The sequence below is a fragment of the Ziziphus jujuba genome, chromosome 12 (genome assembly GCF_031755915.1).
Source record: "Ziziphus jujuba cultivar Dongzao chromosome 12, ASM3175591v1".
In the NCBI taxonomy this organism is placed as follows: Eukaryota; Viridiplantae; Streptophyta; class Magnoliopsida; order Rosales; family Rhamnaceae; genus Ziziphus; species Ziziphus jujuba.
The window spans coordinates 23,553,223-23,577,698 of NC_083390.1; the positions used below are offsets into that span (position 1 = coordinate 23,553,223).

At 31.0% G+C, this 24,476-nt stretch overlaps 3 protein-coding genes and 1 long non-coding RNA gene across 8 annotated transcripts; 3 read left to right on the top strand and 1 right to left on the bottom strand.

The window, feature by feature from the left end:
* Positions 1-643: 643 nt before the first annotated feature.
* On the top strand, positions 644-2,233 carry LOC107429606 (phospholipase A1-IIgamma). Its single transcript, XM_016040316.4, has 2 exons — positions 644-1,333; positions 1,585-2,233. The coding sequence occupies exons 1-2, from the start codon at positions 749-751 to the stop codon at positions 2,056-2,058; spliced, it is 1,059 nt and encodes a 352-aa protein (XP_015895802.1). The 5' UTR covers positions 644-748; the 3' UTR covers positions 2,059-2,233.
* A 7,473-nt stretch (positions 2,234-9,706) lies between these two features.
* LOC107429626 (uncharacterized) lies at positions 9,707-12,689 on the bottom strand. 5 transcript variants are annotated; one of them, XR_003057530.3, is made up of 10 exons: positions 12,409-12,689; positions 12,223-12,287; positions 11,907-12,096; positions 11,587-11,663; positions 11,093-11,458; positions 10,722-10,908; positions 10,538-10,609; positions 10,326-10,405; positions 10,123-10,172; positions 9,707-9,973 (listed from the first exon to the last, which is right to left on the bottom strand). It is a non-coding gene; the product is annotated as an uncharacterized LOC107429626 (long non-coding RNA). The 5 variants fall into 5 exon arrangements; XR_003057529.3 differs by having other exon boundaries at positions 11,093-11,290; positions 11,362-11,458; positions 11,587-12,096; positions 12,409-12,687; XR_007237632.2 differs by having other exon boundaries at positions 11,362-11,458; positions 11,587-12,096.
* Positions 12,690-15,220: 2,531 nt separating this feature from the next.
* Positions 15,221-16,956, top strand: LOC107429609 (phospholipase A1-IIgamma). The gene is made up of 2 exons (XM_016040321.4): positions 15,221-15,959; positions 16,206-16,956. The coding sequence occupies exons 1-2, from the start codon at positions 15,384-15,386 to the stop codon at positions 16,677-16,679; spliced, it is 1,050 nt and encodes a 349-aa protein (XP_015895807.1). The 5' UTR covers positions 15,221-15,383; the 3' UTR covers positions 16,680-16,956.
* A 5,547-nt stretch (positions 16,957-22,503) lies between these two features.
* LOC107429586 (phospholipase A1-IIgamma) lies at positions 22,504-24,151 on the top strand. Its single transcript, XM_016040297.2, has 2 exons — positions 22,504-23,079; positions 23,687-24,151. The coding sequence occupies exons 1-2, from the start codon at positions 22,504-22,506 to the stop codon at positions 24,149-24,151; spliced, it is 1,041 nt and encodes a 346-aa protein (XP_015895783.2).
* Positions 24,152-24,476: the final 325 nt, after the last annotated feature.

Consider the following 24,476-nt stretch of genomic DNA (forward strand, 5'->3'; position numbering starts at 1 on the left):
AATATTACAACTTGTACTTAACCAAGTAGTTTGCTTTTAAAAGAAAAAAAAAAAAAAAAAAAGGAAAAACCGTGTAGTTTGCGCATGCATATGGTAGAATACAATACGTAGAATTTACTAAACTGCAATTACAGGTAAAACACGTGCACATTAACTTTTAAGAGTTAGAAGATCAAAATAAAATTTTTTAAATAATATTTCTTTCCCTCTCTCTTGTACCCTGTTATATGCTTCTAAATATATCAAGCGATGGGATATTGAAATATTCCACTCGTCCACGTGCAACATGATATATTATCCGATAGCTCTTTGATTAAAATATTCCAATTATCTTGATTACGAATAAAAAATTATTGGGCAGCACACCATATCTGACGCGGCCATCCAAAGAGTATATATATATATATATATATCAATCAGCCATGTTAGGCTTCCTTTGAATCATGTGCTATTGCCAGCTTGTTTTGAATATTTTTTCCAAATAAGCAACAAAGTCAACGAGATAAAAATAATCATGTAGGTTGCATATAAGATATTTTAGGAACCAGATAAGAAGCAGGATTGATCATGATAATTAAAAATTTTTAAAAAAATAAAAATAAAAATAAAGAATTATCAGCTATAAATTGAAGAGATTTAAAGGGGGCAAAAGAAAAACCATCCAAGTAAGAGGTAGCTAATAAAGCCTGAAAAGAGTGAGTGAAAAATAAAGAAAAGAAGAGGAAAAAAAAAAAGATTGACGATCAACATGGCTGCTAAAAGACCTGCCAAAGTTATAACATGGAGGGACCTGATCGGAGAGAAAGACTGGGAAGGTCTTTTAAAGCCTCTGAAACCTCAACTGGGCCAAGAGCTCACTCGCTACTGCAAGTTGATCGGAGTTATCATCGAATCCTTCCAGGAGGAAGAGGATTCGCCGCTGCTGGGGCTTCCACAACACAGCGAGAGCGAACTCCTCTCCCTTGCCGGCTTGTCGAATGACTACACGGTGGAGAAGTATTTGTTCGCTTCGACCTTGAACATCAGGCCGGAAAATGACGATTCCTTACTTGGACCACAATCTGGATACTCGAATTGGATGGGTTATGTAGCCGTAAACACCGATAAAGGGATGGCGAAAATCGGTAGAAGAGAAATTGTGATTACTATCAGAGGAACCATTAAGCGCGAAGAGTGGTATCCTAAATTTTGCATGCAAGAACTTGTTCCTGCTCATGATATATTCCCAAAAGATAGGAATGTTAAACCTAAGTTGCAGGAAGGTCGGTACGACTATTATGTCACCGCGGATTCTCACGAGTCTGGCTACAATCGTACAAGTTTCAGAGACCAGGTATATAATTTTTCAGATATAAATTTTTTTGTTTGGGATAGCTTTTGTTTAGTTATTAATATTGTTATTGTTATTTTTTAAGTTTGTGCTTTTCCAAAACAATTTTATGATAAAAGTTGCCTTTTTTTTTTATCTATTTTAAATGTTTGTAAAAAATTGTTCAAACACTATCAGAAACAGCAGCTTTTTAGAACCTTATTTATAACAAATTATGATTATTATTAGTATTATTTTTTCAATAATTTGTTCAGGTTCTAGAAGCGGTAAAAGGTTTGGTGGCCAAATACCAATCGGAGGAAAACCTGAGCATCGTAGTGGCAGGGTTCAGCATGGGAGGTGCATTTGCGACGCTAATCGCGACGGATCTCGTCTACAACGGATATAACAGGATCGACGGCCGGGCAAACGCTATTCCTGTGACGGCATTTGCTTTCGCCAACTCACCGGTTGGAAATAAAGGTTTCTTAAATGTGGCATCTAAGCTTAACGATCTTCACATTTTGAACGTGAAACACGAAAGTGATGTAAACCCAGATAGTCCAACTCAGAAAGACGGTTACTTTCATGTGGGGAAACAGTTGGTCATTACAATGGGTGTGCACAACTTGGACGTTTACAGGCAGGCCATTGGACAATCTCAACAAGCTGAGACTAGCGCCGCCCCTATGTGCCCCGCACCCCCGAAACGATTGAAGATCAATGGTGGTGATGATGAACATAATTAATGATCATATATATATATATATATATATTATGTAATCTTAATTATTAATAAGTACTTAATTTTATATTATGGTTTTGTAATTTGTGATAATTCGAATAAGCTGTGACTTGGCATGGAAATGATATGATATGCAAATTAGCTACCTTGGAGAGTTAGCTATAATCACTCTCCCTCTATCTCTCTCTAGATCTTCATGATTCCTTAATTTGTAGAGAATTAGCAGGCTCTTTCTATTTTAAAATGTTAGCCTCCGCGCCCATTTGCGTTAGCAAGTGTTTTTTTTTTTTTTTTTTCATGTACTCTTTTATTGTCTTTCGAATTCAATAAAATATGTATCTTTTTTCCAATAAATTTCGAGGAAATAAAAAAGAACAAAAAAATAGAAAAAAAGAATTAATGTTAGAAAGGGTGTGAATTTTTCAGATATCTTACTTTTTTTTTATATTTATTATAGCTGACAAAAAATATATATTTTTTAATTAATTATAATATATATTTTCTAATTGTGAAATCAAATTTATTTCATTAATCAAGGACATACTATCTGAGTGGAACATATATATATATATATATATATATGGCATTAAAGAGATTGGCATGCAAGCCCAATTAATTGATGTATATATATATATATAGACATCGTTACATGTAATATAACCAATACACTAATATAACAAATATTTTAAATAAGCAATCATACATAATTAGGTAGAAAAAACCAAAAATAAACAATACTTAAAGAATTAGTGACACATGACTCTTCTAATATTTTTCCTTAGTTTTAGATTTTGGTTCCTTGTCTTCTTTTGTTTGTTTTTAGGTAGTATAACTGAGTCCCAATTATTGGTTTTAATTAATGTCCTTATCTTATGTGTTCTTAGCTAGCATGACGAGTAATTGACTTAATATTTTGTTAACTACGAGTGATGATTATCAGATGGAACATAAATTAATATATATATTTAAACTATCACTTTGTATTGTTTGACCATATAACATATACAAAATATTAATTGAATTTTTAGCCTTGGATTTGAGGCTCACATGTTTTTTGTAGGTTGAATCATTCCAATAATCATGATTTCATCCAGCCTTACGAGTCCGCTAGACAATACTCTATATATACATTATTTATTAACTTGATTAACGATTTTTTTTTTTTTAGAGATTTTAATTAGGGATTTGTCTTTTTTCAAGCTTCTAACCTAAAGTATATAATTTTATGGATTAAATGTAAAAATATAATCTAACAATATTTTCCATCTTACTTATACATATTGAGTTGTTCCCAAAGTGGCTGCATATTTATTGAATCAGCTCGAAGTTACAAAGCTTATACTCATCATGTCCGTTGTATTGATCGATACCACAATCTCATTCTCCAAATCTTCTATTATTCTTCATATCCAAAATGTGATCAATGTTAACTCAAATTCAAAGTTAGAGAGAGAGAGAGAGAGTTAGAAAGAGCAAAAATGAGTTCTCTTTTTGGAGGCTCGTTTATAATTTGATGTGGTTCTTTGGAAAACACATTATTATATAAACAAGCTTTGGCATTTGTGTTGGCCAAACTATTTATATTTAAAATGCCACTTTTGATAATATAACGGCAATTGGCACACCTCGAAAAGCTCTCTGTGCTACTCTAGGTCTCTAACAATCACATGTTAATTATGGCTTTTTTTGGTTATAAAAAGTACTTTCCAAACGGAGGCAATTCATAATTTTGTTTGGGTAATTTGGTCATTTAACTTCCAAGGGCGAGTATGGAGTTTTCTTGTACAGGAAAAACAATCACGTACCATTCTTTTAAATGATGGTGTCAGGATGGCCTTTTACGAATAAACTTAAAAGGATGACAAAATGCCTCGGTGCCCGATCCTTGCAAAGATCTGCATCTAATGGGGCGGGATTCCCCAGTTAACTAGGGAATTTGGATAGCATTTTCAAACTTTGGCATTTGGCTATGCTTTTCTACTTATAATACAACTTTCACACCCAGATTGTTTCGCCTTTTCAAATTAGTCATGCTGTGGCTTATTATTGAGTACGTAATACTATCATTATCTTGTCTGTCAAAATATTAATTAAAAATATAGTATTATTAATTAATTAATTAATTAACATATTAATATAATTTAAAAATTAATAAATGAATATTAAATAAATAATTGTTATTAAATATAAAACATATATTCTGGATAAATATATTAATAGATTGATGTCTATACTATTGTTGCTCATTATTTAAGCCTGTCAACTAAATAGAACCAGATCAACCAGTCATTAGCATTTTGGTCCCAAAAAAAAAAAAAAAAAAATTATAATTTATTGAATCCCTAAAAAGGGATTAAATCATTTATAGATTTTAAGAAAATGAAAATATATTATATTAATTTAGAAATAGATTTGAATCTTTGAAAACTTGCAAAAGATACGCAAATAAACCACATATATACACAAAGGAATAGAGAGAGAATGAAAAAAAAATAAAAGGTTAAATAAATGAGGTCAGGAAAACATGATGGATTTTTAATCATTTTGCTTTCAAAATTTTGAATTATCTTTGAATAAAAGAAAAAAAAATAGTTAAATAAATGAGATGAGGAAAACATGATGGATTTCTCATTATTTTAATTTCACATTTTGAATTATTTATGAATAAAAGATTATTTGATCGATTTTCAGTCAAACATTTATTATCTCTCTTAAGTGTCACCATTCTTTTATTGTATTGTAAATAGAAATAAGGATCAATTAGGAATGGTAAAATTTGAGTTTTGGATTTTGTGATTTATCCTTTGTAACGAGTAAGGCTTTTTATTTTCAATTTGATGAAGATTAATTCAATCTCTAATTTAGTTAAACAAATTGATAATAATTTTATCATGTGGTTACTTTGTTATCTTTCCTCGTAGACTTTAGTGCTTTTAATATAGCAATAAATTTCTATATTAAAAATTCATAGAAAAATTTAACGAGTTAGCAATGATGATGTGGCCAAGCTTACGGTACCACATCATTTTTTATTCTCCTGTAGAGCTTGTCAATGTTGCAGATACTTCTCTTTCTTGTTATGTTTTTCCTTTAAGCATGTACAAATTTGTATCTATCTTTTCCGCTTTCATCACTACAAGTACACCTTTAATTATTTTCATGATCTCATCTTGAATATGGGATATGCATCCACTGTTATCTAATTGTCCCAAAGACAATAGATGTTTCTTCAGGCCTTTCACGTGCCATACCTTCTGGATGGTGCGAACCTTGCCATCATATATCTTCAATTTGACGGTATTAATACCAGCGATCTTTAAGCATGATCGTCTCCCATGAATACAGATTCTCCTGAGATAGGTTCGTATTGGTGGAACCATTCTCTTCGGATGGTCATATGCCATGTTGCTCATGAGTCCGTAAGCCAAACATCGGTGAATTTTCTTCTCCCTTCAGTAACTATTGTTGCTTCGCTGTATAAAATTTTACCATCATCTGAGGTACTTGCCATACAACCTTGAACTTTTGATGACTCAGCATCTTTTCCTTTGGCTTTTTCGTTCCTTTTGAGATGCCAATACTCCTTTTTATAGTGCATTTTCTGGCCACAGTGATGACACTTGACATTCTTTTTATTTTTGGATTTTGATCTACTCTGATTTTGACTCCCACTGGGGCCACATTCCGTTAATCTCCCTCTTATCATCGTCAAAGCTTCAACTTGTTGTGAGCTTCCCAATCTATCTGCTTTGGTATTGCACCGACTTTCTTAATCTTCAAAAACCGCAGCTACAATATCATTGAAGACTAAAATTTCTATGTTGTTGGTTATATTGACAATGAATTGATCATACGAATCAGGTAGACTTTGAAGTAGAATTTCAGCATGTTCACCCGTGTCTACATTATGCCCCATTGCTGTGAGATGTGAAAATAAAGTATTAAGAGTGTTGATGTGGTCTATCACAATAGTTGACTCCTTCATCCAAAGAGTGTAAAGCCTTCTCTTTAAAAATATTTTGTTGTGTAGTGATTTGGCCTCGTATAATTTTGTCAAAGTGTCTCATATTTGTTTTGCCGTCTTTTTCTTCGTCACGCTTGACAATACTTCATCGACTAGTGCTAAATGCAGATTAACAATAGCATTGCCATCCATCTTGTACCACTTACTGTCATTAAGAAACTCTGCAGGCCTTTCTCCAATTGCTGCCAAGTAGTTATCTTTTCTCAAAACTGCTCTTTTATTCTCATTTTCCACAATGAGAAATTATTCCCATTGAATTTTTCTATTTCGTACTTCGCCATCATTGTCGAAGATGCCTCTTTTCCACTATCTGAATCTCACAAAAATTTGGCTATAAACCAGGTTCTGATACCACTGTTAGAAAATTGTGGTATGAGATATACAATTGCAGCTGAAGTAGAAATTATAAAAATGAGAAATTTAGGTGTAAAAATACTCAAATAAGATACATATAAAAAACTTGGCAATTATACAAAGATTTTATTATAGCAAAAGAATATAATAACTTTCCTCTAAAATAAGGTAAGTCTCTTTTATTTTATCTCTAATACTCTTCTTCTTTCTCTCTGCTTTGTTATGTTTCTCACACCAAGAATGGAAACGGATTGCTGCAAAAATGGGGTGAGGACTTGAAGTATTGAAAGTATGTATGGTAGTAACAAAGAGAAAAGGTGAAATTGAATTCGTTTTGCAAGCTATCATGACATCTTTGATTTGACCTTTTTTTTATATATTTTTTTAATTGATTTCCAGCCTTTCACAGCCTTAGTAAAAGGGAGAGGAAGCTTTTTCGCCTATATGTGGAAGCAATAAATACTTGCACTACCAATTGCCGCCTATATGTGAAAGTAGTAAGGACAATAAATACCTACACTACCAATTGCCACCTATATGTGAAAGCAGTAAATACCTATACTACCAATTGTGAAACCACTTAGGGAGAGGAAGCTTGCTGTCTATATGTGAAAGCAATAAATACCTGCACTACCAATTGTGAAAGCAGTAAATACCTGCACTACCAATTTGACTTTGTCAACATCATTTTTAGCCAAACAAGTGGTGTTACTGCCACAATACATATATCAATTGGCCATGATAGGCTTCATTTGAATCATATGCTATTGCCAACTTGTTTTTGAGTATATAAGGGAGAGAGAGAGAGAGGAAAGGGTACAGTTGCAACATATATGAGGAACTAATTCTTTCTTTATTATTGAAATAGATAATTGAAACTTTGAAAGTACATATATATATATATGAAAATTCTATGATGAGGACGGTCTGCATGAGGACCGCAGTATTAGTGACAGTTTTTCATAGTATTAACAACGGTTTTTTAGAAAATCATCACCAATACTATGAAAAACTATCACCAATACTGTGGTCCGCATGAGGACCGTCCGCACCATAGACGGACTGTATATATATATATATATATAATTATATCTATAGTTCTAGATTCTAGAGCTTTAATGGCCATGTATATGTATGTTAACTGGAGAAAGAAAAGGGAAATTTCTTATCTCCATATTTATTTTTTTTTTTTGGGGTCAACTATACATTTCCACGTTTAAATGAATTCCACAAGACTAGGATTAAATAAAAAATGTAGATAGTATTAGAACTTGTACTTTACCGAGTAGTTTGCTTGATTTAAAAAAAAAAAAAGTATTAGAACTTAACAATGAGTTTATCATACGAATCAGGTAGACTTTGACGTAGAATTTCAGCACGTTCACCTGTGTCTACGTTATGCCCCATTGCTGTGAGATATGAAAATAAATTATTAAGAGTGTTGATGTGGTCAATCACAGTAGTTGACTCTATCATCCGAAGAGTGTAAAGCCTTCTCTTTAAGAATATTTTATTGTGTAGTGATTTGACCTCGTATAATTTTGTCAGAGTGTCCCATATTTCTTTTGCTGTCTTTTTCTCCACCACGCTTGACAATACTTCGTCGACTAATGCTAGATGCAGATTAACAATAGCATCGCCATCTATCTCGTTCCACTTGCCGTTGTCAAGGAACTCCATAGGCCTTTCTCCAATTGCCGCCAAGTAGTTATCTTTTCTTAAAACTGCTTTTATTCTCATATTCTACAATGAGAAATCATTCCCATTAAATTTTTCTATTTCGTACTTTGCCGCCATTGTTGAAGATGCCTCTTTTCCACTATCTCGATCTCACAAAAAAATGGCTATAAACCAAGCTCTTATACCACTGTTAGGAAATTGTGGTATGAGACATACAATTACAACTGATGTAGAAATTATAAAAATGAGAAATTTGTGTGTAAAAATACTCAAATAAAATATATATAAAATAATTAGCAATTGTAGAAAGATTTGATTATAGCAAAAGAATATAATAATTTCTCTCTAAAATAAGGAGAATACAATTGATAATATCCTCTCTTTTATAAAGAAGAAAAATACACTCTCTCTTACAAAGGAAAGACACAAGTATTTAGTAAAGACTCTTTTATTCTCTCTTTAATACTTTCCTTCTTTGTCTCTGCTTTCTATGTTTCTCATACCAAGAATGGAAACAGCTTGCTTCAAAAATGGGATGAGGAATTGAAGTATGAAAGTATGTAGGGTGGTAACAAAGAAAAGAAAGTGAAATTGAATTCCTTTTGCAAGCTATCATGACATCTTGACTTGACCCTTTTTTTTTATTTTTTAATTGATTTCCAGCCTTTCACCGCCTTAGTAAAAGAGAGAGGAAGCTTGCCGCCTATATGTGAAAGCAATAAATACCTGCACTACCAATTGCCGCCGATAAGTGAAAGCAGTAAATACCTGCACTACCAATTGTAAAAGCAATAAGGGAGAGGAAGATTGCTACCTATATGTGAAAACTAAATACCTGCACTACCAATTGCCGCCTATATGTGAAAGTAGTAAATACCTACACTACCAATTGTGAAAGCAGTAAGGGAGAGGAAGATTGCCTCCTATATGCGAAAGCACTAAATACTTGCGCTACCAATTGCCGCCTATATGTGAAAGCAGTGAGGGAGAGGAAGCTTAACACCTATATGTGAAAGCAGTAAATACATGCACTACCAATTGCCGCCTATATGTGAAAGCAATAAATCCTTGCACTACCAATTGTGAAAGCAATAAGGGACACTACAAGAAATTCACCTTTTATTGACAAAACAAAATTGTCGGAAAAAACATAAAATTCGTCGATAAATGTTTTACCGACAAAAATAAATTTGTCGACAATGTCGTCGCTTATGCCTCTTCTGCAATTGTATTTACTGATAAATTTTTAATTTTTACTGGCTAAAACTTTTCCTGACAAAAATTTAGTTTTCTCGCCAAAAAACTATTTCCAACAAATCTAAAATTGTCGATAAAAGATTTTGGCGACAGAGTTTAACATATGGAAAACGATTTTTATATTGTTGAAAATTTAATTAGCAATGAAAATATTTTGTTGGCAATAAGTAATTTGCCATCAAAAATAAAATTCATCGGCAAAGGTTGATTTTAGCAACGAAAAAAGTTTGCTGGCAATAGAAATGTTTCTGACGAATTAAAGGTTGGCAGGAAAATATTTAACTTTTAGCAACGAAATTCTTTTGTCAACAAAGGTCTTTCTAAAATTTTTTTAAAATATTACAAATAATTTATTTTTATAAATTTTATTATCTGTATAACAAATCTGAACATAATATTTATTTGTTTACATACAGACAAAGAACATAAAATCAGGAACATGTGTACGTAGATTTATTGACATGTATAGTGGGACCTAGAAATCTCAGTTTTATTAATTAAATCGCCTAAATAGTATCAAGCAGCTAAATGCAAATGCCACATTATCTCCATCTCTAGCACTTCTAGGCTTTTGGATCTTGTACAATCGAAGTAACAACAAGTCCTGTAACAAAAGCAGAAGAAGAAAAAGAAAGAATAAGCCAAAAATATACCAAGGGAATTTCTAGATAAGGATATTTTATGTTTATCCCTTTATTTATTAGTCAAATTTTCTAAGTTCAGATATTGAAAAATCTCCCATTCATTGTTTACCTGATGTAGCGTTGTGTACACTCCCATCCAACTTGTTGTTAGAAACGTCTCTGGTAAGTCATAAAATGCTAACGATTAGAGAGAATTTCAGAATGAATTTTCAAGAAAATATTAAAGGCAATATTGAAAAGCTAAGTATAAAAAATGGAAGAAAGATTAGTCATGTGTGTGTATATATATATATATATATATGAGTTCCTTACATGATCCTGATTACAGCCAAGGGAACAAGCCCAAGAATCTCAGTTGGTATGGTGCCAGTAAGATTTTACTCTTCAAATTCCTACAGAAGAAGATAATCATCTCAGATATATCTATATATATATATATATATATAGATATCACCAAAATCCTATATTATACATATTCTACAAGTAGTTTCTCATAAAAGATCATGAAATTAATGTAAACTTACAAGTTCTGTAAAGATGCCAACTGGCCAAGAGATACTGGAATGGATCCAGTGAGATTATTGGTAGACAAGTCCCTGTAATTAGACAATTCAACCACAAAATAAAAAACACATTAATTTTTAACTTTATTTTCCTTTAAAAAAAAAAAAAAAAAAGGCATGTCATTTCATTGCTTTATGTAATTACTTTTTTCGCTTTAAGTATCAAAGATTAATTTGATATATATCACAAGAACTTCAAGGCAGTCAAGTTCCCAAAAGAATCTAGGATGGGGCCTGTAAGTGTATTTTGTTGCAGCTCCAAACGGATGAGATTCTTCAAATGACCAATCTCACTTGGAATGGTTCCATTAACGTTATTGCCAAATACCACGCTGCGTGCGTGCATGCCACCAAAAAAAAAAATAATAATAAAATAAAATATTAATTTCCATAAAAAATCAAACATACTTCGAAATAAAACAAGGATCTACTCATATCACATCACTAAAGCACGAACAATATTAATATAGATAGAGAACATAGAAGTCTAATGCTATAAAACTTGAATCCAATTACCTATTTCTGCATTCTTAGTTTGTAGAAGAACAACAAAGGCCAAAAGTTATCCTAATGCACATTTGCTTGTGTAATTTACTAATGTACGTAATTAGTTTATATACTTCTTGAGAAAAGGTCATATCAATTGCCAAGCAACACTTTTCATGGTTAGCTAGTCAAGTTTTAAAGTCTGCCAATCCAACCTCAAAATCTAGCCTGCAACAGGACAGTAAATTAGTATGCAAATCACTATCAATCGAAATAAATAGATGGTCTCAAAAGGTAACCATAATGTTCTGCATAGTCAGGACTTTGTTGAATTTTGAGACTTATATTTCTTTCAATGATACGTTCATCATTGCATATTGTTTCCAGAAAGATAATCTGCAATGAAACATATCAAATATACATGTCAACAAAAAAATATGCCAGCAGCTCAAAAATAGCTTCTTTTTTTTTTTTTTTTTTTTTTTTTTTTTTTTCAGAACTATCTACCAATATGTCCATGGTACCTTGCATTTTCCTTCAGCCATTTCATCAGCATATTCCTTCTTTTCTTGGTACTGTTTGTAGCATCAAATATTCCAACCTAAAAACAACTAAAGTTGATGAAATGAAAACACCAGGAAGAACCACAAAGAATGATAACATTCAACATCAAAGGATATTGCCCACTATTACATCTCTGTCAAGGAAAAAAAATAAAAATAGTAAAAACAATAAAGAAAATCATCCCACATATATTATTTTTAAGTATTTTGCATTAATATTGATCCCTCCCCCCATTATACAGAGTCCCACACGACCAAAACTGAGAAAAGAGAAATCAGACCGGATTCCAGATTTTTATTTGGTTTGGGTTTTTCTCCAAACAGATTGAAGGCGGTGTCCAAACAGCACAACACGTAAACCCCACCACGCTCCTGAGTTTCTCTCTCTCTCTCTCTCTCTGAAAATAAAACCACCTAAATTGCCAAACGCTGCCAACCACTCGTCTCTCTCTCTCTGTCGCACCTCCATTTCTGGAAAAAAAAAAAAAAAAAAAAAAAAAAAAAAAGGTTTCTACATACTCATACGCTGTTTCTTTGATTTCTGGGAAAAAAAAAAAGCCCAAATGACCATCAGACCAAACATCAGAGAGCACTGACCTGTAGAACCGCAACGGCAACCTTCAGAACACTTACACCAGGGCACACCAGCAGATCGGCAGCACCTGCAGATAAATAAAAAAAAATAAAAAATAAAAAAAGAAACAGAAATTGAAATAGAAATTCAAAGATAAATCCGAAGAAGAAATTGAAAGAGAACCCGCAGGTGATTTGCTTAGCTTCAACCTTTTGGAGATGCTGATTTGCTTGAGGTGGAAAAGGATTTTGCCTTAAACAAAAATAAATAAATAAATAAATAACATGGAGAGAAAAAAAGAGAGATGAACGAGATGTAGGTTAGAGATGAAAGAAAGATGCTGATTCATTTATCGCATTTTTATTTATTCTATATTTGTTTCAAAAAAGCGAGAGAGTTGCTGGCGGGAGCTGGTGGCGCCCAAAAAAAAAAATTTACTATTGCCGACAATTTATTTAAATTCTCGCTAAAAATTAAAACTATTCCCGTCAAAATTGTATAGTTTGTCGGCAATAGATACTTTGCCCACAAAAATTTAAATTTGTTGGTAAAAATATCCTTTGCCACGTTTCCTTTATATATGTATATATATATAACACTAATGTATAAATAATGCAATTAATTTTTTTAACATAAAAAAACACTATTAATAATAATGATATATATATATATACACTATTATTATTAACAATACTATTATTAATAATCCAGTATTAACAGTGTAGTATTAACAATGCTACTACACTAATGTAGTAGTATTGACAATGCTAATATATATACACTACACTAATGTAGTATTAATAATACTACTATTAATAATAATAATAGTACATATGTATATATATATATATAGTTACACATAATTATAACACTAACTGTTAAATAGTGTATCTAATTTTTAACATAAAAAAATTTACATATACATACCACAAAAATCCAAAGCAAAGATGAAAAAATTAAATATTTAAGATTGTCCCAAAAAATACATTTAAAAAAAAATAAAATTCCATAATTTTTGCAGACAAAACTTGAAAATTTTGTTGGCAAAAATGACTTTCGCAGAGGAAATATTAAGTTTTGGCGAACAATGTTTATTGTATTACCAATAAAATAAAGTACTATTAATAATAATAATATTATATTTGACCTTTTACTGCAATAGTTTAGTTTTTACCGACCATGTATAGGTCGTCGCTAAAAGGTATCATTTTTGCCAACTACAAAATTTGATTTCGTTGGAAAATGATCGTCTTTTGCTAACAGTATTTACTTTCGTCGGTAAAAGTTTATCCAATAGCGACAAAATTGTGCATTTGTCGTTAAAAGATAACATTTGCCGACGACTTGTTGGTTTCGTCGCCAAAAGTTATTTTTTACCGACAAATGTTTTTCGCCTCTAAATGTTTTTTTTTGCGACGATGTTTTTTTGCTGGTAAAAATTTTGTCGGAAAAAGACAATTTTCTTATAATGGGAGAGGAAGATTGCTGCCTATATGTGAAAGCACTAAATACCTGCACTACCAATTGCTGCCTATATGTGAAAGTAGTAAATACCTGCACTACCAATTATGAAAGCAATAAATACCTGCACTACCAATTATAAAATCAGTAAATACCTGCACTACCAATTTAACTTTGTCAACATCATTCATGGCCAAAAAGTGGTTCTACCGCGACAGTACATATATCAATTGGCCATGATAGGCTTCATTTGAATCATATGCTATTACCAGCTTGTTTTTGAATATTTTTTTCAAAGAAGCGACGAAGTAACAGCACCTTAGACAATATAGGAGACAGAGAGAGGGAATGATACAGTTGCAACATATATAAGGAACTAATTCTTTCTTTATTATTGAAATAGATAATTGAAACTTTAAAAGTATATATATATATATAATTATATCTATAGTTCCAGATTCTAGAGCTTTAATGGCCATGTATTTGTATGTTAACTGGAGAAAGAACAGGGAAATTTCTTATCTCCATATATATATATATATATATATTTTTTTTTGGGTCAACTATACATTTCCACGTTTAATTGAATTCCACAAGACTAGGATTAAATAAAAATGTAGATAGTATTAGAACTTGTACTCTACCGAGTAGTTTGCTTGATTAAAAACAAAAAAAAAAATAAAAATAAAAGAAAGAAACCGTGTAGTTTGGGCATGTACACGGGAGAATACAATATATAGAATTTACTAAACTGCAATACACTTAAAACACGTTCACGTTTTGACTTTTAAGAGCTAGAAGATCAAAAAAACATTTTAAATAATATTTCTTTCCCTGTCTCTTTTACCCTATTATATGCTTCTAAACATATGACATAGGACATAGAAATATTTTACTAGGCCACGATCAGAGCATGGTATATTGTCTGATAATCCTTTGATTTAAATATTCCGATTATAAATTAAAAGATTATTGGGCAGCTTATCATATCTGATGTTGCCATCTATATACACATATATTAATTGGCCATATTAGAGCATCTCCAATTATTTTTTCTATTGAAGCTTATGTATCAAAAGATTTGGAAGATGTTGAATCTTAGATAACATTATATCTATTAATAAACAATGTATATTTAAATTTCTTTTCGAATGAATCCTATTTAAAATGAAATGAGTTAGAATATAGAAAGAAAAAAAAGTTATGAATTGATGAGAAGAGAGGAGAAAGAATAGTTTGAATTTATGACACATTCTGTTAGACAACTTTTATTTTTTTTTATTTTTTATTTTTTGTTGGTATCTCATCTTAATAAATTTTTTGCACATCATCATTGGAGATTTTTTTTTAAAGACTATTTATTTATCTGATGTGACCAAAATTATTTAGAAAAACAGAACTAATCAACATTCCATTGGAAATACTTTTAAACTTCCTTTAAATCATATGCTATTGCCAGCTGGTTTTGAAAGTTTTTTTTCCAAATAAACGGCGAAGTCAACAAGACAAAAATAATCATGTAGGTTACATATAATATATTTCAGGAACCAGATGAGAAGTAGAATTGATCATGGTAATTTTAAAATAAAAAATAAAGAATTATCAGCTATAAATAGAAGAGCTCAGAGGGGGCAAAAAACATCCAAGTAAGAGCTAGCTTAAAGCCTGAAAAGAGTGAGTGAAAAATAAAGAAAAGAAGAGAAAAAAAAGATTGACGATCAAAATGGCTCCTAAAAGACCTGCCGAAGATATAGCATGGAGGGACCTGATTGGTGAGAAAGACTGGGATCTTTTGAACCCTCTGAAACCTCAAATGGGTCAAAACCTCACTCGCTACTGCAACTTGATCGGAGTTATCGCCGAATCCTTCCAGGAGGAAGAGGATTCGCCACTGCTGGGGCTTCCCCAACACAGCGAGAAAGAACTCCTCTCCCTTGCGGACTTGTCGAATGACTACGTGGTGGAGAAGTATTTGTTCGCTTCGACATTGAACATCAGGGCCAAAAACGACCATAGCTCACTTGGACCACTGTCCGGGTACTCGAACTGGATGGGTTATGCGGCCGTAAACACAGATAAAGGGATGGCGAAAATCGGTAGGAGAGAAATTGTGATTGCAATCAGAGGAACCATTAAGCGTGAAGAGTGGTATCCTAAATTTTGCATGCAAGATCTTGTTTGTGCTCATTATATATTCCCACACGATAGGAATGTTAAGCTGCAGGAAGGTCGGTATGACTATTATGTCACCGCGGATTATCATGACTCTGGCTACAATAAAACTAGTTTCAGAGAGCAGGTATATAATTACTCAGATATGAATTTTGTTTGGGATAACTTTATATTTATTATTATTATTTTTTAAGTTCTGCTTTTCAAAAATAATTTTATGATAAAGTTGTCTTTTTACTTATTTTGGATAGAAATTTTTTTAGATGCTTAACGCATTGTCAGACAATTATCCAAACATTATCAGCTGTTTCTTTTTAGAACCATATTTATAACAAATTATTATTAATTTTTTTTTTCCCCATAATGTGTTCAGGTTCTAGAAGCGGTAGAAGGGCTGGTGGCCAAATACCAATCAGAGGAAAACCTGAGCATCGTAGTGACAGGGTTCAGCATGGGAGGTGCATTTGCGACGCTAATCGCGACGGATCTCGTCTACAACGGATATAACAAGATCGGCGGCAGGGCAAAGGCTATTCCGGTGACAGCATTTGCTTTCGCCAACTCACCGGTTGGAAATATAGATTTCTCAATTTTGGCATCTAACCTTCACGATCTTCACATTTTGAACGTGAAACACGAAAGTGATATAAACCCAGATAATCCAACTCAGGAAGACGGTTACTATCATGTGGGGAAACGGTTGGTCCTTAATATGTCTGTGCACAACTTGGACGTTTACAGGCTGGCCATTGGACAATCTCAACAAGCTGAGACTAGCCCCGCCCCTACACGCTCCCCACCCCTAAAACGATTGAAGAACAGAGGTGATAATGATGAAGATAATTAATGATCATATATATTATGTAATCTTAATGATTAGTAAGTATTTAATTTTATGTTATGGTTTTTGTAATTTGTGATAATTCGAATAAGTTGTGACTTGGCATGGAAATGATATGATATGCCAACTAGCTAGCTTGGAGAGTTAGTTATAATCACTCTCTCTATCTATTGTAAAATGTTAGTCTTCGGGTCCATTTGCGTTAGCAAGTGTTCGTCTTTCGTGTACTCTTTTAAGGTACCGATCTTTTGAATTCAATAAAATTTATATCTTCTCCAATAAATTCCAAGGAAATGAAAACTAAAAGATAAAAAGAATATATTATGTTACAAAGGGTGTGCATTTTCAGATAGCTTACATTTCTTTTATGTTTATTATAGTTGACATATATATATATATATATATATAAAATATAATATAATACAGTATAATATCAAATACAATATAACATAATATTATACAATTCATTCCAATACAATCTATTTCAATATATTCTAATACAATATAATATATTCTAATACAATATAATATTCCATACCAAACAAGACCCTATACGATTCAAAGTGGTATTTTGAATAGAAATAGTTTGGCCAACACAAATGCCAGAGTTTGTTTATAAAATATATATATATATATATATATTTTGTTTTCCGATGAACCATATCATATTATAAAGGGGCCTCCCAACAGAGATCTCATTTTTGCTCATTCTAACTCTCTCACTCTCTCTCTCTCTCTCTCTCTCTCTCTCTCTCTTTAAAGTTGAATTTGAGTTAACATTGATCACAATTTGAACATGACGAATAATAGAAGATTCAGTCCGTTTATGGTGCGGACGGTCCTCATGCGAACCACAGTATTGGTGACGGTTTTCATAGTATTGGTGATGATTTTCTAAGAAACCGTCATTAATACTATAAAAAACCGTCACTAATACTGCGATTCTCATGCGGACCTTCCTCATCATAGAATTTCCGATAGAAGATTTGGAGAATAAGATTATGGTATCGAACAACACGTAGACCTGATGAGTATAAGCTTTGTAACTTCAAGGTAATTCAATAAATATGCAATCATCACTTTAGGAACAACTCAATATGTATAGGTAATATGGAAAATAGTGTTAGATTACACTTTTAAATTTAATCCATTAAATTAGACACATTAGTTTAGAAGCTTGAAAAAAGACAAATCCCTAATTAAAATATCTAAAAAACAAATCCTTATTCAAGTTGATAAATAATGTATATATAGAGTATAGGCTAGTGGTCCACTCCTAAATCTGGATGAAACCATGATTATTGGAATGATTCCCCACAAAAACACATGTGAGTCTCAAATCCAAGGCTACAAATTCACACAATTTGCCCAATAGCTTAATTAGTATTTTATATCTGTTATGTGGCCAAAAAATATAAAATGATAGTTTAAATATATATTAATTTATGTTCTATCTGATCATCATCACTCGTAGTTAACAAAATATTAAGTCAATTAGTTGTCATGCTAGCTAAGAACACATAAGACACGGACATTAATTAAAACCAATAATTGGGACTCAGTTATACTACCTAAAAACAAACAAAAGAGGACAAGGAACCAAAATCTAAAACTAATGAAAATATTAGAAGAGTTATGTGTCACTCATTCTTTAATTATTCTTTATTTTTGGTTTTTTGTTATATTAGTATATTGGTTATATTACATGTAATGATATATATATATATATATATATATCAATTAATTGCACTTGCATGCCAATCTCGTTAATTCCATATATATATATATATATATATATGTTCCACTAGATAGTATGTACTTATTAATGAAATAAATTTGATTTCACAATTAGAAAATATATATTATAATTAATTAAACTATATATATATATATATATATATATATATATATATATATTTTTGTCAAATATAATAAACATAAAAGAAATGTAAGATATCTGAAAATGCACACCCTCTCTAACATAAATTCTTCTTCTTCTTCTTCTTCTTCTTCTTTTGCCCTCGGAATTTATTTAAAAAAAATACAAATTTTATTGAATTCGAAAGACAATAAAAGAGTACATGAAAGAAAAACACTTGCTACCGCGACTAACATTTTAAAATAGAAAGAGGCAGCTAATTCTCTAAAAATTAAAGAATCATGAAGATCTAGTCTCAGCTTGTTGAGATTGTCCAATGGCCAGCCCATAAACGTTCAAGTTGTGCACGCCTGTTGTACTGACCAACTGTTTTCCTACATGATAGCAACCGTCTTTATGAGTTGGACTATCTAGGTTTACATCACTTTCGTGCTTATTTAAAATATTTGTTATATTAGTGTGTTGGTTATATTACATGTAATGATACATATATATAATTGCGTATGCATGCCAATCTCTTTAATGCCATATACATATACATATATATATATAGTTTTACTATAGAGAGTATCAAGTTTTCTTCATAAGATAAGAATCTAACGTTAAACATCATTTGGGAGGATCAGTTTTGCACCGGGGTAAGCATTCTTTCACAAAACATACTTATAGAGCAGATCTATATGTATCGGCGTAAAATTAATCATCCTGAAATAATGTTTAACATTAGGTTCTTACCTCATGGAGAGAACCTAATTTTCTCTGCAACAAAACTCTCTCTTTCTCTCTCTCTCTCTCTATATATATATGTTCCACTCAAATAGTCTCTCTCTCTCTCTCTCTCTCTATATATATATATATATATGTTCCACTAAGATAGTATGTACTTAATTGATGAAATAAATTTGATTTCACAATTAGAAAATATATATTATAATTAGTTAAACTATTTTTTATTAAATAAAAATAAAATATCTAAATTTATATATCTTATTAGTATTTGTATTTTGTAGTCATAATTATTTTATTCAAGTAGGTTAATTAAAAACATTTATCCAATTAAAAAAAAAAGAAAACTACTCCATATCTCTATTAACATCACTAATCCAACTTAATCTGGTAAGGTGAAGGTTTTTTATTTTTTTGGGTTAAACTTGGTTGAGCCGTATCTTATTGGGTGGGACCGAAATAAAATAAGGAAAAGACGGGTCAACCATGTATTAGAGCATCCCAATGGATTTTTTAAGGTAAAAAAATATATTCTCTATAATAAAAAATATCTTTTAAAATAATTAGTAAGATTTGAAAATGTTCTCTAACAACATTTTCTATTTAAGCTCTTTATTTTTATTTTTTCTATAAATATTTATTATTTTACTTGTAACTCCTTTATTTTATATGAACTATCTATCTTTTAAATATTATAATATTAACATAGAAAAATATATTACATTCAATTAAATTATATAATATTGAAATAAAGAATTATTTTGACTCTCTATATTTAGAAACTCAAACCAACTTTTTATATCAAAAAATCAAAATAAAAAATCTAATAAAATTATTTTTTTAAATATTATTTTTTTAAAATAAAAAATATTATACATATAAAAAATCCATTCGAAATGCTCTTAACTGATACCAACTATTTCGTCTGTATAAATTATCCAACTTCTCTTGCATTAAATTGAACCCCACGTATTAAATTATCCAAGCTTTTTTTTCTCACCGAACATGTGATTGAAATCAGCTAATAATATACAAAGTCCTGCATGTAAGCGCGCCAAACGAGACCATGATGGCAATTGGTAGACCTCGGCAAGCTCTCTGTACTACTGTACAGTCTGTAACAATCACATATTAATTGTGGGCATTTTTTGGTGATAAAAAATACTTTCCGAACCGGGGCAATTCATACTTTTATTTGGGTAATTTGGTCAATTAACTTCCAAGGGTGAGTACAGGAAAAACAAACCATGTACCCTTCTTTTAAATGATAGTGCCAGGTTGGCCTTTTAAGAATAAACTTAAGGATGAAAAAAAATGCCTCGGTGCCCGATCCTCGCAAGGATGTGCCTCTAATGGGGATCCACCGGTACTATAAATTGGGATAGCATTTTCAAACTTTGCATTTGGGTATGCTTTTCAATTTATAAGACAACTTTCACACCTAGATTGTTTGGCTTTCTCAAATTAGCCTTATTATTGAGTATCTAATGTTATATATAAAAGCATTATCTAGTCAACTAGTATATTATTATTAATTAATTGGTTAACTTATTAATATAATTTAAAAATTAATAAATAATTTTAAAAGAATAAATATCATTAAATGTAAATCAATTAGATAATAATACGTTGTAATTTTTAATAGTTATATTGGTAGATTAAATGGTTTCTGTATTATTATTCTGTATTATTTAATTCTCTCAATTAGATAGAACCAAATCATTAGCATTTTGACCAAGAAAAATTTAAAAAAAAAACAAAAAAAAACCTTATAATTCATTGAATCCCTAAAAATGAATTAAATCGTTTGTAAGTTTTATGAATTAAAAATATATCTTATTAATTTAGAAATAGATTTGAATCTTTAAAAACTTGCAAAAGATACAAAATTAAATTACACATATACACAAAGGAATAGATAGAGAATGAAAAAAAAAAGTTAAATAAATGAGACAGGGAAAACATGATAAATTTTTAATCATTTTGGTTTCAAAGTTTTTAATTATCTCTAATAAAAGAAAAATAGTTAAATAAATGAGATGAGGAAAACAAGATGAATTTTTCATTATTTTAATTTCAAATTTTCAATTATTTATGAATAAAAGATTATTTGATGGATTTTTGGTTAAACATTTATCATCTCTCTTACGTCTCACCAACTCTTTTATTGTATTGTAAATAGAAATAAGGATCAATTACGAATGGCAAATTTGAGTTTCAGATTTGCAATTTAGTCTTTGTAGCAAGTTAGGCTCTTAATTTTCAATTTGATGTAGATTAATTCAATCTCCAACTTAGTCACATCAATTGATAATAATTCCATCCATTTGGCTACATTGTTATCTTTTCTCATGGAGTTTACTGTTTTAAATTTTAATATAGCAACAAGTTTCTGAACAAAATAATTATCAATTTGTTTAATCAAATTAGAGATTGAATTAATTTGTAACAAATTACAAAATTAAAGTGCTAAATCACTACTTTTAAAATTGAATGTTTAAATTTCAAAACTCTACAAATTAAATGAAGTGTAATGAACCCTATAAATAATGAGGATTCGAATGACAAAGTGTACAAACATGCATGCAATACATTTACAAAGTATATACATGTACATACATAACTTTTATACTATGCACTGCATCGTTTAGTTCATGTTGGACGTGTAACTGCGCCTACTACTAGCATTAATCGGTTATATGGCGTCCAACTTAAAAAATCATCGTCTAGCTTAGCAGAATACTATATATATATATATATATATATTGGAAACTAAATAATTAATAAAAACTTTACATACATATAACCTTATTTATACGGTATAGATCGAAAGCTTGACATTTCAGAGCAAAAATAATCAAAAAGAAAATTTAAAAATATATTTCTTAGTAGCTAGCTTGTTTCTTTCCTACCATATGCTCCTAAGCATGAGTTTTGACACGGCTAATTCCTTAAATATAAGATCGACCACGTTAGGCTTCCTGTTTATTAACTAATTATATATAGGTTATATATAATATGTTATGAACCATAAGAACCATAGGTTATATAATATATCAGGAATCGGAAGTAGGTTAAACATGGGAATTTATTAAAAGATAACCCCAGAAAAAAAAAAAAAAGAAAAAAAGAAAAAAAAAAAGAGAATTATGAGCTATAAAGCTTAAACTTAGAGAGCTTATATATATATATATATAGAAAGGAAACAAACTTAGTGATTTCATCATGGCAAGCAAAACAATACCATGGAGGGAACTGAATGGTGAGAGCAAGTGGACAGGCCTTTTAGAGTACCCTCTAAACCCTGAACTCGGTGACTATCTCACCCACTACTGTAAGATGATAGAGCCTATCATGGATTTCTTTGATAAGGATAACAACTCCGAAACGCTGGGACTTTCTCGAGTCGATAAGAAAGATCTCCTCAATAAGGCCGGTTTGTCCAAGTTTTACACGGTGGAGGAATATTTGTTTGCTTCAACCAAGAATATCAGGATGGAAAATGATACACGCATAATGAAGCTGAAATCCGGCTACTCAAATTGGATGGGTTATGTAGCTGTGAGCAAGGATCAAGGGAAGGCGAAATTTGGGAGGAGGGACATTGTGATTGCAATTAGGGCAACCATTAAGCAAGAAGAGTGGTTCATTAAATATTGTTTGAATGAACTTGTTCCGGCTAATGAAATATTTGGACATGATCATAAACTTAAACCTAAGTTGCATAAAGGTCGGTACGAGTATTACATTACGGAGGATCATCACAAGTCAGGTTACAATTCTATAAGTTTCAGAAATCAGGTATACATATTATATATATATTTTTTCCATATACTTTTAGAAAATGAACAATGATAACATATATATATAGATTCGGATCTTCTGTTTTCCTTTTTTTTCTTTTTTTATCTCATTTTAGTAAATCAATGATTATTTTGTATTTTAAAATGATAGATCCGATCTTTTTTTTTTTTTTATCTCATCTTAATCCATAAATGATTATTTTGTATTTTAAAATGATATTAAATTTTATTATTGATTGAACATGAATGAAAATACTAAAATAAGATTAAAAAAACCCCCATTAAATATATGGCACCTAATTATTTTTAACTTTATTATTATTGTTGTGGTTGTTATTTGAGCATGAATTAGGTGAAAAAAAATTGAAGAAATAAGTTAAAAATTAATATGGTGACACATCATCATTGTTCAATGTGAGGCCTAGAAATTTTGTTCAGTAAATCTTATTTTTGCATGCTTGATGAGTTCGATCTTAATTACTTTTTCGAGTTTCAAATCCATTTGTGGGAAGTAAAATGATAAGAGATACGTAATATATACATATATATATATAGATTAACAAAGAGATTAACGAATTTAATTAAAAATTAATTGAATGTTTCAGGTTTTAGATGCAGTCAAAGAATTGGTGGCCAAATACCAAGGGGAGGAAATCAGCATTACAGTGACAGGGTTCAGCATGGGAGGTGCATTTGCGACAATAATTGCTACTGATATTGTTTATAATGCAAATAAATTACTTAATAACCATGCTTGCAGAGGCACTAGTACTACTGACAATATGATTCCGGTGACGGCATTTGTGTTTGCCAACTCCCCTGTTGGAGATGAAGATTTCAGCAAAGTGGTGTGTTGCCTCGAGTTTTGCAATCTTCGCATCTTGCGAGTGAAACATGAGATCGACGAAAACCCAAATACTCCAACCGAGGATGATGGTTACTTTCATGTGGGGAAAGATTTGATCATCAGAAGAGGTGTGCACAACATCAAAACTTACTTGAGTTCAATTCAAGACTCCAAACCTAAGCCTTCGTTTATTTGCCCAAATGAAAAAACCAGAGATCATTAATGATCAACGACGACGATATGATTATGATGATGATTATATGATCAGGAGTACGATCCTAGCCCAAAATTGCTAGTACATTGGTTGGTCTGCTTTTTATTTATGGTTTTTGTGAAAATAGTTATATTATATATATGTCATTATATATATTTTGGAGTCTTCTATCTGGCCTCTCTAAATCCTTCATGATTCTTGTAAAGAATAATTAGGAGCCACTGTCTGGCTCAAAATGTTAGTCTGCGTTAAATTCCATTTGGGTTTGAATATTGTATGTCAGGACCCGTCCAAAGTTCCCCACCGGAACCCTAGACAAGCCCTGATCCCAGGG

Bases quoted from the DNA above. Each gene is read 5' to 3' on its own strand.
- LOC107429606 (XM_016040316.4), top strand. From the start codon at position 749: ATGGCTGCTAAAAGACCTGCCAAAGTTATAACATGGAGGGACCTGATC. The intron at 1,334-1,584 runs GTATATAATTTT...TAATTTGTTCAG, and splicing joins GTACAAGTTTCAGAGACCAG to GTTCTAGAAGCGGTAAAAGG.
- LOC107429609 (XM_016040321.4), top strand. From the start codon at position 15,384: ATGGCTCCTAAAAGACCTGCCGAAGATATAGCATGGAGGGACCTGATT. The intron at 15,960-16,205 runs GTATATAATTAC...TAATGTGTTCAG, and splicing joins AAACTAGTTTCAGAGAGCAG to GTTCTAGAAGCGGTAGAAGG.
- LOC107429586 (XM_016040297.2), top strand. From the start codon at position 22,504: ATGGCAAGCAAAACAATACCATGGAGGGAACTGAATGGTGAGAGCAAG. The intron at 23,080-23,686 runs GTATACATATTA...TGAATGTTTCAG, and splicing joins CTATAAGTTTCAGAAATCAG to GTTTTAGATGCAGTCAAAGA.